This window comes from Falco naumanni, chromosome 1 (assembly GCF_017639655.2).
Source record: "Falco naumanni isolate bFalNau1 chromosome 1, bFalNau1.pat, whole genome shotgun sequence".
In the NCBI taxonomy this organism is placed as follows: domain Eukaryota; kingdom Metazoa; phylum Chordata; class Aves; order Falconiformes; family Falconidae; genus Falco; species Falco naumanni.
In genome coordinates this window covers 124,552,870-124,565,016 of record NC_054054.1, presented here as the reverse complement: position 1 = coordinate 124,565,016, position 12,147 = coordinate 124,552,870, and the positions used below count along the sequence as shown (strand labels likewise).

The following is a 12,147-nucleotide window of genomic DNA, read 5'->3' as shown; positions in this document are numbered from 1 at the left end:
GTTTGGTGAACACCAAAGCAAACAAGAAGACCAAATGCGGAGCACAGAGGCCCTGAGACACACCCCAGCATCCACAGCAAAGTCTATCCACAACTGAGGAGCTAAGAATTTTTCTTCAGCTTACTCATAACTTCCAGCTCTGCATCCTTTTTCTTTTTTCTTGTTCTGAAAGGAAACTTGAGCTAAAATTCAGCCAAGCAAAAACTGGTTCTTCTCAAAATACAAATTTTCCCATGGCTCTTTCCCTAAGCTGCAAGGTTATGAGTCTAAACTGTTGTTAGGAAAACTTTTCATAGTAGCATCTAGAAGCCTGTCATGAATCAAGACCCCAATGTAGCAGACAAAATGTGAAAATCTCAACAAAAATTTCCGGTTCCAAAGAGACTAAAAAAGTCCCAGCTGAAGAAAATTATCTTATGCAATAAAATTTACAGTACACTCTTCTTTGCAATTACAGTGCAGAGCCCTGAATCTGAGAGTCTATTTACATTAGAAAAAATGCACACATTTAAAAAATCACGGCAAATAGCTTGTAAAATCTTAGTGAAAACAGGAATAGAGCAGACAAAGGTGAACAATATGCACTATAATGCTGGAAAAACATTGAGCATCATACTTTCAAAACACATGCCTTTTCTTGGTTAAATGGACCAAATCTACCTCAGCACTCTTCGCCCCAGTGTAGAAAGAGGATTTCATAAGGAAAGAAGTAAATCTCAGTAAAGGCATGCATCAGAACAAGGAAGATTAGAATTGTGCACAAACAAGAGCGCAGAGGGTGCCCACACACAACGATACAGACAGGAAGCACCTCAGGAGGCTCACTCTACCTTCACTGCCATGATCTGCCCACTAGGCATGTGCCGCATCTTCTCCACCACCCCGTACGCACCTCGTCCCAGCTCAGAGATGGGCTCCAGGTCATCGGCTTTCACCTCAAAGTTCTGCGGGGCAAAAAAACATCAGCACGAAGCTGACTGTTGCACATACATGCTACGCAAGGAGCAAAACACCCCTAAAATCTAGCCCTGCTTGGCACATAAATTCACCTCTGTGCATCCCCCTCCCTATCTGTGTTCATGAGGCTAGAAACAAAATCACAGTCCTTGGAGGCTGTCAGGATTAACTACCGTGCAGCAGTTAGCTGAGTTCTGAAGAGGATATGCCTTGTAACAGCATAAGCAGGGAGCCCGTGTTGATGAGCATCCTGAGCAGGGCGGGAGCAGGAAGGATGGTTCCTTCGGTGGGATGCTCTCTCCCCAGCCACCCGCACCCGAGTGCCCCTTCCAGCCACCTTTAGCTGCTCGCTCTTTCAGCTTCTCCATCTTCTAAGGGCTGAGACGGAAAACACCACGGCAGCTTCTCCCCCAGGAAACACATTCAGTCTTTTTTTTTTTTTTTCCCCTTCCATCTTCCTCCTCCTCCCTCCCACAAACAATAACGGAAATATCCTCAGTTTTTCTTAAGGCCTGTAAAAGCTTATTTCTCCAGACCTGTAGATGGGCCAAATACTAGTTGAGTGTGCCCCATTTTTAAACCACGGCAGATTTATTTTGTCTAGCATTTGAGATGTCCTTCTCCCAGCCTTACACAAAGGATGACTTTGTTTGGAGCCCTGCATTCTAACCTGCCCTTCTCCTTTCTGCCGTGATATTGTGCAGCAGGCTCTATTTTTTGCTTATTATTTTTTTTGGATCTTTAAAATGTGCTTTTGCTACTAAAACCAGCCATTCTGTTTGCTGAACGCACCACATCAGTCAATCATCCTACAGAAAGAACCGGGTTATAATGAACTGATTCACAGCACATAATCCCACACCGCTTTTTGCCGGCACAGCAGAAAAAAACCTGCAGCCTGAAATGTGCTGGCTGGGGATGCCACAGCATGCAGGGCCCGTACACTGCGTTACTGTGCGCTCGGGCTCCCGGTCATTCACTTGCAGCTATGTCGCCTGCAAAAGGAGCCCTGACTAACATTTTTGTGTAACAGCAGACATTTAAACACCTCTGACTGCCTGACACTGCTCCTACTGTTCAACGGGACCCTCTCCAAAAAAGCCCTTAGACTCTCTCAAGGCCATTCTTAAATTTAGCAGCAAAGTTGAAAGGGAGAGGAGGGAAAGTGGCTTTCCCTAGGGATCGGGGGTGAGTGTAGAAAGGCTGGTGGAAGAGGGAGCACATCCTAAAGGAACCTGGCTGGACAAATAGGCAACAGATCTGGCGGAATGCAAGCCACGGTATGTCAGTCCTTCCAAGAGAGCCACATATCTGCGTCTGTTGTTTCTCTTTGCACCTCCAACGTGGGCTCTCTGCCTTCATGCATGGAGACTTTGGATTGCTTGAGCTTTTCCTCATCCCTAGGACTGCAGGGGAGAAACTATTTTCTTGGAGCGGGTGTTTGCTCTAGCAGCAGGCATTTTCTCTGCCTCAGTGCTGCATCATTTTGCTCCAGAGGCATCTCACACTCCTTCCACCTTCCAGCCCCTGCTCCATGCCAGGGAAAATATAAAATTAAAAATGATAGAAAAGCATCCAAAGATAGACAGCATAAACCACTACTGCATTAGCATTTCACTTCATAAATTATCTCTCTGACACCAAGGCCTATCTTTTGCACCTAATAAATTTATTGCCCAGCTTTAAAGTGCTGTTATGAATGCTGCTGTGCCATTTTCACCTATCGAAACAGCTGTCCTTGGTTTTGTTTTTTCCCTGCTATTTTTTTAGAACATCAGGTGGACTGGTTTCCACACTGTCAGAAGGATTTGCTTCCAGGACAGGAGGATCTACCCTGAGTTAGAAACCTGATGAGATGGCCTTCAATATCAGCGAAGGGAAATACTTTGGATGGAGGCTTTAAATTACCAAAGGAACTGCAAATGAGAGTAAAATCTGCCGTTAGCAATCTCCTTGTTTTAAAATCATTATTTCCAGGGGATTAGCTGCACCTTACTGAGGCAAGGAACACATTTCCAAGGTGGAAAACATGAAGGGGATGCAGGTGTCATGGGATGCAAAGGGAGCATTTGGGGACATGTCATCAGAGCAGTGACAACCAGCAGGTCACACTGCAGCTGGCCATGGGGCCATCAGTCCCACGCAGACAGCCCTTGCTGGAGAAACACAAACACCAGAGGCTCGTCAGCTGTCTGTGGCTGAAGGTGGCTGTCAGGGCTCCCACAAGCTCCCAGGCTGGCTCTTCTTAGCTTCAATTCATCCAGCAACTGCCTTCCAACAAGCAAAATGGGCTACATTTTTTTTTAATAGCTGGTGTTTATTAATCTGCTCTTTCTTGGAGGGTTGAAGTTAAGCAATCCCCTGAGCAGCCTGCCTGGACAAGCAGCCAGCACCATGGCAGCCAGCCCTGGAAGGTCACCTGTCCCCAGAGGTTGTCTTCTCACCATAACTCCTAGTCTTACCTCCTCGCCAATGGAGATGCAGGCTTTGGAGTCTAGATCTCTGGGTGGCCTGTAGGAGAGAAAAGGGAAAAGATGTGAAATGTTCCTTACAAAGATCCATTTTCCTTCAGTGAGTAAATACAGCCCCCGTGGTCCCTCAGGCCGTCCCCTCACACCTTCAGGCCAGCAGCCCGAGTAGCCTTGAGCAGCCCAGCTAGTCTCCTAGATTTGCAGGATCAACAGCCAAGATCCACAAAGTCCCCCCAAAAAGAGGTCAGGAAGGAAGCTGCTGGAGTTGGCATTTCTCACACCCAACTTCCCCACGCGGGAACCCACAGAGATTCATTGCGAAAGGCAAGGCAGGTGGCAAGCACCAAACATCTACCAACTTGTATGGATTAGATGGGCATAAAGGCCTTAAACCACTGTAAATGATTACCTAAGGCATATAGCATGGGTTAACAGGCTAATAAATGTCAGTCCTCAAGGAAGTAAAGAAAGCCAAGCAGGCTGGAGTTGCACAAACTGCCTTAAAAGTACAAGGTTTTCTTTTGCAAGGCTGAGTATGTAGGGAAGGGGATGCATTTTTGTGCCTTGACCAAATGCACGTTACTCAAACTGGGTGGCCAAAGTGCCACATCAGTTAAAATCAGGTGCCCGTTCTGGTTTTTCCTTTTCCTGGGCACATCATTAAGCAGCACAAGACATGGACCATGGGCAGCGACGAGTAGAGGGTGATGGGTTCAGACCCCCTGGCTTGTACCTGGGGCTACAAGAGAAATGCAAGGGCTGATAATATCCTCCCTAACGGTGCCAAAATTAACCTGGGTGTTTTGCTTCTCTTCCTTGTGAGGGGTCCCCGTTATCCCAGCCCTGCAAGCACGAGCCCCAGGCGCTGGCCGTGACCGGCTGCTGGCCCCTGGCCGTGGCAGCACAGGCACTAGCAAAGGCTGGAAGGCAGCTGGGGTTCGTGGTTTTCTTTTTATTCTGCCTTAGTGTTTGCAGACTTACGTGGAGCTTGTCTGTGGTTGCTCAAATGCTTCTTTAGGAATTTTCAGCCCAGGGTTTCTCTTCCTGCCTGTGAAACAAGAAAGAGGCAGAATTAAAGAAAGGCACCTTTTTGTTGTTTTGTTTTGTTTTGTTTTAATTTGCAAAACACAGCTTGTCTATATTTGTTGACCTTATTTAACATAAATGCCCGGCCAGGCTAGTGGTGTAGACTCAGGGCACAGAGTTCAAAACATAAAGTGCCTTTGTTCAGTAACGCTTCATTTAGACCTGCAAGGTCTGGCTGCCAACTTGGTACAGAAAACAGGCAAGAGCTCTGGCAGAGGCAGGCCATGTGAAAATGCAAAGTGAAAGGTATTTCTCCTTCGTCAGCCCTACCCACGTAGGTTCCCTTAAAATGTTTCTTAGATTTTAAACCATTCCAGATACATAACTGCAAATGCTGGCAGGATTAAAAATCTTTTTAAATTGAAGCTGAAAGTCCAGAATCAGATTCTGATTCCGTTTAAATGGGATGTTTCGCCTCTTGGTCATTAAAGTTGTGCAAACCCAGCAAAAATAAAGCAGAATTAAGTTTGCAGGCTTCAAAGCCATTTGTTTCTGTTCATACTGACCAGCCAAGCTTTTCTGAGCTGGATGAAGCTCAAGCTCTGAAGCAGTTCAAATGCAAGCTCTCCTGTAAAGGGGGTCCAAGCCAGCAGACACAAGAGCCAGGCAGACTAGAGAAATACAAGAACCTTTTTATGACTAAACATATACAGGGACATTTCAACGTGGGGTTTTGATTTCATGGATAAAATAACCTGAAAACATAAGTCATGTCACCGAAACCCCAAGGTAAACATCTGGCTATTTGGCTGTGTAATAAAATCTCTGGTCCCCCAAAAAGGCACAAGCATCTAATTTAGGCACTAAAATTTTTAACCTAACAATTTCTATCAATTACTATCTTTCTTTTAAGCATGAGTTTTACTCTCTATTCCCAACACTCTCTCTCAAGCTTTACCTACATGTTTGAGTTTATTTTTCCTCTTGACACAAACTCATGTCAACAGACGTCTGTGCATCCTAGTGCCAAGGGGTGCTAGATCAAAGCACAGGCACCCAGAACTGAAAATGACCTTTTTGAAGCAATTAGGCAATTCAGATTGCCCATCTTTTTTTATTATTATTATTTTTATTTTTCCCTCCCACCTTGTCTGCTCCAAAAGACACGATCATACTTGCTCCTTTTGGCAGGGTCATTCCAGGATGGGACAGGCTGCGACAACCCAGCTGATACCTTTTGGGAAAACTATCTATTGGAAACCACTGTGCACACTCATTATTGGTATTAGAAATCGACAGAGCTGCAAATTTACAAAAGGGGAGAGGAAAAAAAAAGCCAATTCTCTGCTGCAAGGAGTTTTCAGTCTAACATAGAAAAGGCAAAATAAAAGCAGCAAGGTCACTTCAGAACCATGAAGAACAGCTCTCAGTTTTCCCAAGAGGTAAAAGCTTGTGTGTAAGGAAGCAAAAATCATTGAAAAACAAGTGGAGAAATTCTAACAGTTAGCAGAGCTGTTCTGCGACCCTTTTCCTTCTAGTTTTCTCTAGTTGTACTAGAAGGGTCTCTAGAAGGCACAACTGAGAAGCAAGCCCTGCTGTGCTAGATGCTCTAGATACCATTTCTTGCCCAAGCTGTGCCAAGCGCACATCAGCTCTAACAGGATGCTAAATGGGTAACAGTGTTCTGGATGTTGTTGTGTTTTAGCTAAAAAAGGAATCTCAAAAATACAGGTCTTGCAGTGTAGGCAAACAAACACCATTTTGCTGACAGTTTCTAAGTCTGCCATCCCGGTGACCTCTCTGCTTCCGAAAACCTGCCTGCATCCTCTCACAGCTCAAGCAAACAAGACAACCATGCGCACATGAAAAGCAGTATCTCTCCTTATTTTGCACGGGGAAATAAAGACAAAAATTTGCCACCTTGCCCATGGAGGCAGGAACTGCCTCTTCAGCTCTAGAGCTGAACTCTTCCTGTTAACACTCACCAGCCGCCTCCTGGCATACGTCGACCATCCATCCCCACTGACATTCACACAACGAAAATCAAAAGAGAAACCAGCACAAATTTGCTCCGTTTTTTCCTTTTTGCTTTTTTTCTGTTGTGGATTTGTACCCGAACCTCAGGAACCTGCTTTCAGGTAGCTCTGGAAGGGTGAAAACGAACCTACTAGAAATTAACCTGATTTGAACGTGAACCAGAACAGGTTGTACAGCATTTAATCTTATCGTGGTTCACAAGTGGTGTCAGCAGAAGAACTAGGTAGCAAAATGCCAAACCCAAATAAATATTAAAAGCCTACCGCCTTCTGGTGAAATAAAATCTGCACTTTGGGGAGTTTATTTTCCTTGTCTCTTCTTCACAGAATACAATATTTTGAAACTTTGCCATTTTTTTGAAGCACAATCTGTTCGTGCAGTTGAGTTGCCAAGACACAGACACAGTTTAACGTTCTTTGGGGTTTTCTTCTCAAGAAAGAAGCGAGCAACAACAGTAGCAAGAATAAAACACCCATTTCACAGTGGTACCAGGAGAAGGGATTGCAACAGAAATTGCCACGGCTGGGACTCGCACCTGCAGCACCAGCAGCTCCTGCAGGATTAGCTCGTGGTGCGGAGGGGGAACATGGTTACCTCTGCACCGTGGCTCACCACATGGTTATTTAATGAAAGTCTCGAGCTGCAATCAGGAAACGTCATGCCTCTCAACTGGATCAGGCCAAGTTTCTGAGCTCCTTTTGTTACAACCTGCAAAATTCTTGTCTCTCCAAGCCTTCTGCAGCCAGCGTCTGCAAGTGTCTTGCAGGAAGCATCAGCAATCCTAAACATGGCACTGCCTTAAAACTAGAAGCATGGAGCAGCGGTCAGCACGGTGCTGTGGAGCCGTGGCTGCCACCCTGGCAGGCTGCAGCAGGGTGCTGAAGTCGGGGTCCCCCCCTCGCCCCATGCCCCAGCTCCCCATTGCATGGGGTGGGAGGGCTCAACTGAGGCTCTGCAGCTGCTCTGAAAAACAAGGGTCCAGGTCACACGTGCTTGAAAGTCTTTCTCCCCAAAGGCAAACACTGATGCTTAGAGGGTTTTTGTAAGAATAAAAATAATTGGAAGTCCCAAGATCATTTCTCTTCAATAATAACTGCCAAGCAATCTTGCTGTCAAAATAAAATCCCCCAGTTTACCATAGCAGACATTGGCTTTGAAAGATGAAGCTGTATTAAATTGCAGTTTGCAGAGAAAGTCATCTCTACAGGAGCTCTGAATGTTGAAGCAGCTTAATAGCATACCAAATTGGATGTTACCTGTTCCATCCACCAGAAAACCAGTATTTTCCACAGTGTTTTTATGATTCATTATTATTTTTAGCTTTGTTTCCTGAAGAAAATCACCACGTGTATATTTGACAGTCTGTGTCCCTTGTGGCAAGTGTAAATCCACTGGCCAATTTCTCTGACAGAGAAATTGAGCTTTTGGAGATTGCAAATCTGATCAAAACAGATGACTAAATAAAGAAGTCCCCGACTCAGAAGCAGGCTGAAGCACAAAAGCAACCCATGGCAGACCAGGCATCCGTGTTTGAGCTGTGCAGAAACACCGGGTGTCTCAGACACCAAAATAACAGCACGAGGCTCGGTCCTGAGGCACAGACCAGCCAGGGCCTGAGCATCGGTGTGGAGGGTTCACTGCGACTCCTTGGGGTTTGCAATAAGGAAAGCCCCAGTGAGCCATCATACAAAGCATGAAATCTAAACGTGGCTCCTTCTGCAAAACATTCACAGTCCTGGTTGATCAACAGATGGGAACATGGATCTGCTCCCCAGCATCCAAGAAGTCATGAGTTTTCCATGTAAACAGCCACTGGTGGCTTTCTGGTCTCTGCACCCTCAAGCTAAAGCTCATTTGAGACCTCTCCCTGCAATCTCCCACATGGAGACTTCCACAAGCACTTGACTCAAAAGCCAAGTTTTAAGAATACTTGAGGGGGAAGAAACAGACTGGTGTGGAGCAACGCTGAGAGACATCTTCAGAAGTGAGTTTTCATTCAGCAGAACACCCTGGGTATCTGTAACATTAAGCACAAGCTTAAATCTACTTTCTTCTAGCAAAGCAATTACCCACAGCAAATGCTGAACTGACTCGCGCTAGAGATGTTGCCACCTTTAAAAACCCTCAGTGCTTTCTTGGCAAGTGCACTGCTCAGGACAGCAGTAATGCAAGCAGTTAGCTGCAGCATCGCTGCAACCGCCTGTGCCCAGCTACCCCCCGCCTGCCCCCCGCCCGGGCACTGCCTCGGCCAGCGCAAGAGAGTCAATGCTGAGAACGAAGTGAGGTCTGAAAGCAAAATCCTAATAGGAAAAAGAAAACCTGACTTAATGAAAACACATTAAATACTTCCCTGTGAAGGTCTTAAACCCAGTTCCTGAGGGAGGGGAGAAAAATACAACTTCCAATGGGCTCGTTAACCTCTTCTCACCAGCACTGACAGAGCGTACAGGGAGATTAATGTTGCTAGCCCCTTTCAATTAGGGCAGTGTTAAATATCAATATTGAAAAAAGAAACTTCAAAGTTTCACAGCAAAAGGGTAGGAAGCATAACAGAGAATAATAAAGAAAGAGAAGACAGAGGAATTCACTACCCACATATGCTGTAACAGAAAATAAACTTTTACTTCTGAAGGAAAATCCCATTCCCCAGTCTCTAGACTTTTCATTGCAGTTAAAAACTTTTTATGATATAATCCAAAGTAAATGGTTCCTTGCCACAAAAAGCTCCTATTTCCTTCAAAGGATATTAACCAGTTCTGTCTTCACCACAATTTATTATTAAAGCTGTGTTCAATTGCCATGTAGCAACACTTCCTTTCAAATAGCACTCTTTAGCATATAATTTGCTGGTAAAATTTCACAGGCGGGAAATGCCTCTTTCTCCCACTTTTTTGAGATAAAAGTGGCTCATTTACTGTTCCTGTCTTTCCTAATGCTCTTTTCTCTGATTTCTTGAAAAGTTTTGAAAGCCAAATGATCTGCTTTTCACCTATCAGCTGTACTTAACTGTGCAAGCAAAACCCCCACCCTAACACAAGGGCAAAATGGAAATGCTCGGTGCGATTCCATGGAAGAGGAGTGAATCGGCATCTCACGGGCTCTGCAAGACAGCTCTGTGCCGAACGGCTGCACAACCAACCTCTCGCTGATACCAAAGTGCTACTATGCCTACTTTGCAGTGGGAAAGGACCCGTGGCCATGGCTTAGATGCAAAACCCCAAACTGAGACGGTTCTTGAAAACCCCAGAAATTAAGATTAATTTCTTTCTTTTTTTTTGTCCCAGATGCCCTGGAAATGCCCAGCAGAAAACAGCTCCTCATGCAAAGACTTGGTTTTCAGCTGCAAAGGGCATCTCTTATCCAAAGCCCAGTTCCAGCTCATATTTCAGCAAGCGACGGTAGACTTGATGCTGTCAAAGAGAAGTCCAAACCTTGCAGGCCAGGTGGAAATATTCAAACCCCAGAGAACTCACCCATTAATATGCCTGGACCCAGGCACGTGAACACTGAGATACCTTAAAGTTTCTCATGGCACCCAGGGCACAGCAGGGTCACCTGGAGCAACAGCTGCTGTAGAAGATGTAGCAACCTCATATTTAACATGTCACATAGAATGACCAAAGAGGGGAAAACATTTTTTTTTCAATAACAAGTATTCAAGATCATCTCACAGATTAATTATTTATGCTTGCAAATTATTAAAGGTTAAGGCATACATAATGATTAGAGCTGATAAAAACCCATCGTAGCAAACATGAGAGTTCAAGGCTGGTGATAGACTTGCCCATCTCCTTTGGTCCTCAGTCATCTGCCCCAGCAACACCTCATCACCACTCACCAGTTCTCAAGGTGAAAAGCCTTTGATTCTGCCCAGGTCTCTCCACCAAGGAATCCCACAAGTGGGGATGTCCCAGCCAAGCGTAAGAGGAGGGGGAAGGCTGGGAGCATTCCTGACATCCCCACAGTCAAACACTCAGCACCTCTAGACTAAACAACAGTCACTGAGCAAAGACGCCTGAGCTTCCCTGCCAAATTGTTGTGCCTAAAAATTAAAATACATGTAGATAACAAAGTATAGTTTAAATGAGTGGGTCTGAGGGAGAAGCCAGACTGCCGGAGCTGTACCTGGACTTGTTTTTACAAGCTGGCTCCGTTCCAGCTGAAACAGAAATCAAGTCCTCAGTCAAACAGAACAAACACAAATGGGTGTAAATTCAGGAACTAGCCACTTCTGGTGGTTTTAGCAATATAAATGTAACCTCCCAGGTGGCCACTTCCCAGAGGCAGCCCCACTTGCCCTCTCATGGGTTGTTGTGGCATCTCCACAGGCATGACCACAGTGCCTCCAGTACCACCACTACCTTCCTCCCACAGGCTTTGTCTGCGTGCAAGTCTTTGAATTTTGCCATACAGGCAAAGTATGGAATTAAACCATGTTCTTTTGATTTAAATATCTTTGGGACAGATCTACAGGTGATAGGGAGGCTAGTGTTGGTGACTGGTTCAGTGGCTGGGGTTGGGAGATGCCAGGGGAAGTTCTCTCATCACTTCTGCCTCCATGCCTGGGCTGCACGTCTTGGTAACCCTTTGGTAAAGCTGCACAAACCCACATTGTGCACCACTCGGAGCAGGGTGCCAGGGACAGGGTGGGTGAGTGGCTGAGCTGTGCCCACCACCCATTTTGTGAATGCCAAAGCCCTACTTTGTAGAGAAAACCAAAAGCTAGGTGTTCATGTAAGCACCAGTGATGTGGAAGCAGGCCTGAAAATCTGTTTTCCGACCCCTTATTAAGGCACAGAAAAGGAATTTAATGTGCAAGAGATTCTTAAAACCTGTTGAAGTTTCAACCAAAGGCCAAGGGAAGAGATAAAGTGGATATTGTGCTTTATTTGCTCCTTGAAATGTAGTTCAGCTGCTCTCCCCTTAGCCCTATCAATAAGTAAGGGTGGCCAAGGACCACTGGCTGCACTCCCATCACTGCCATGAGCAACTGGACTGGTTGGAGACAAATGGAGATGCTCCAGTGAGGAACATAGTACATCCTCTGTGCAGGACAGGGACATTTCCTGCACATCCTTTATATGTGTCTTCCCTTGTGGCTGTCTGCAATACCTCCTTGGAAACGGCAAACTTGACATCTGTTTCCTTAACAACTCATTTCAGGGCTGCTCCGGAGAAGGGAGCCAAGGCTGCTGCAGCCGTGGGGCTGAGATGCCTCCCACCTCCGGGCTTTCCTCCTCCTGCTTGGGTGCTGTGGAGCTGCCGGCCCATTTGGTGGCCACTGGTACATCCAGGTCTGAGCTCCCCATCACTGTTGCCAGCCCCATCACTGCACCCTGTGTCCGCATGGCAACTCCAATCTTTATGTCCCAAGAACTGAAGCAATTTTAATTTTTTCCCCTCCAGGAACCATATTTTGGGACAGGAAGCAGGAAAGGCAAGAGCACTCTTACGAATGTGATGGATTTTGCCAAGGCATACTAGAATCAGGACACACCTGAAACACTGTATCAAGTGCAGAAATACCACAGGACAGCCCTTATTTTCTCTGAAGTCCTAGTGCACCACTCCTCTTTTTGGTGCTTTTCTCCAAAAATAAATAAATAAGTACATTTCATTTCATACCAAATCTGGATATGCCAGCAGGCTAAATGGA

At 45.7% G+C, this 12,147-nt stretch overlaps 1 protein-coding gene across 1 annotated transcript in view; it reads right to left on the bottom strand.

Moving 5' to 3' along the window:
* Positions 1-12,147, bottom strand: part of MAP2K6 (mitogen-activated protein kinase kinase 6) — a 55,590-nt gene that overhangs the window by 24,262 nt on the left and 19,181 nt on the right. Inside the window, exons 2-4 of the mRNA XM_040582067.1 lie at positions 4,410-4,476; positions 3,420-3,468; positions 831-944 (exon numbers count right to left, since the gene is read on the bottom strand). Coding sequence (XP_040438001.1) covers positions 831-944; positions 3,420-3,468; positions 4,410-4,476 — 230 coding nt within the window. The remainder of the gene's footprint in view (positions 1-830; positions 945-3,419; positions 3,469-4,409; positions 4,477-12,147) is intronic.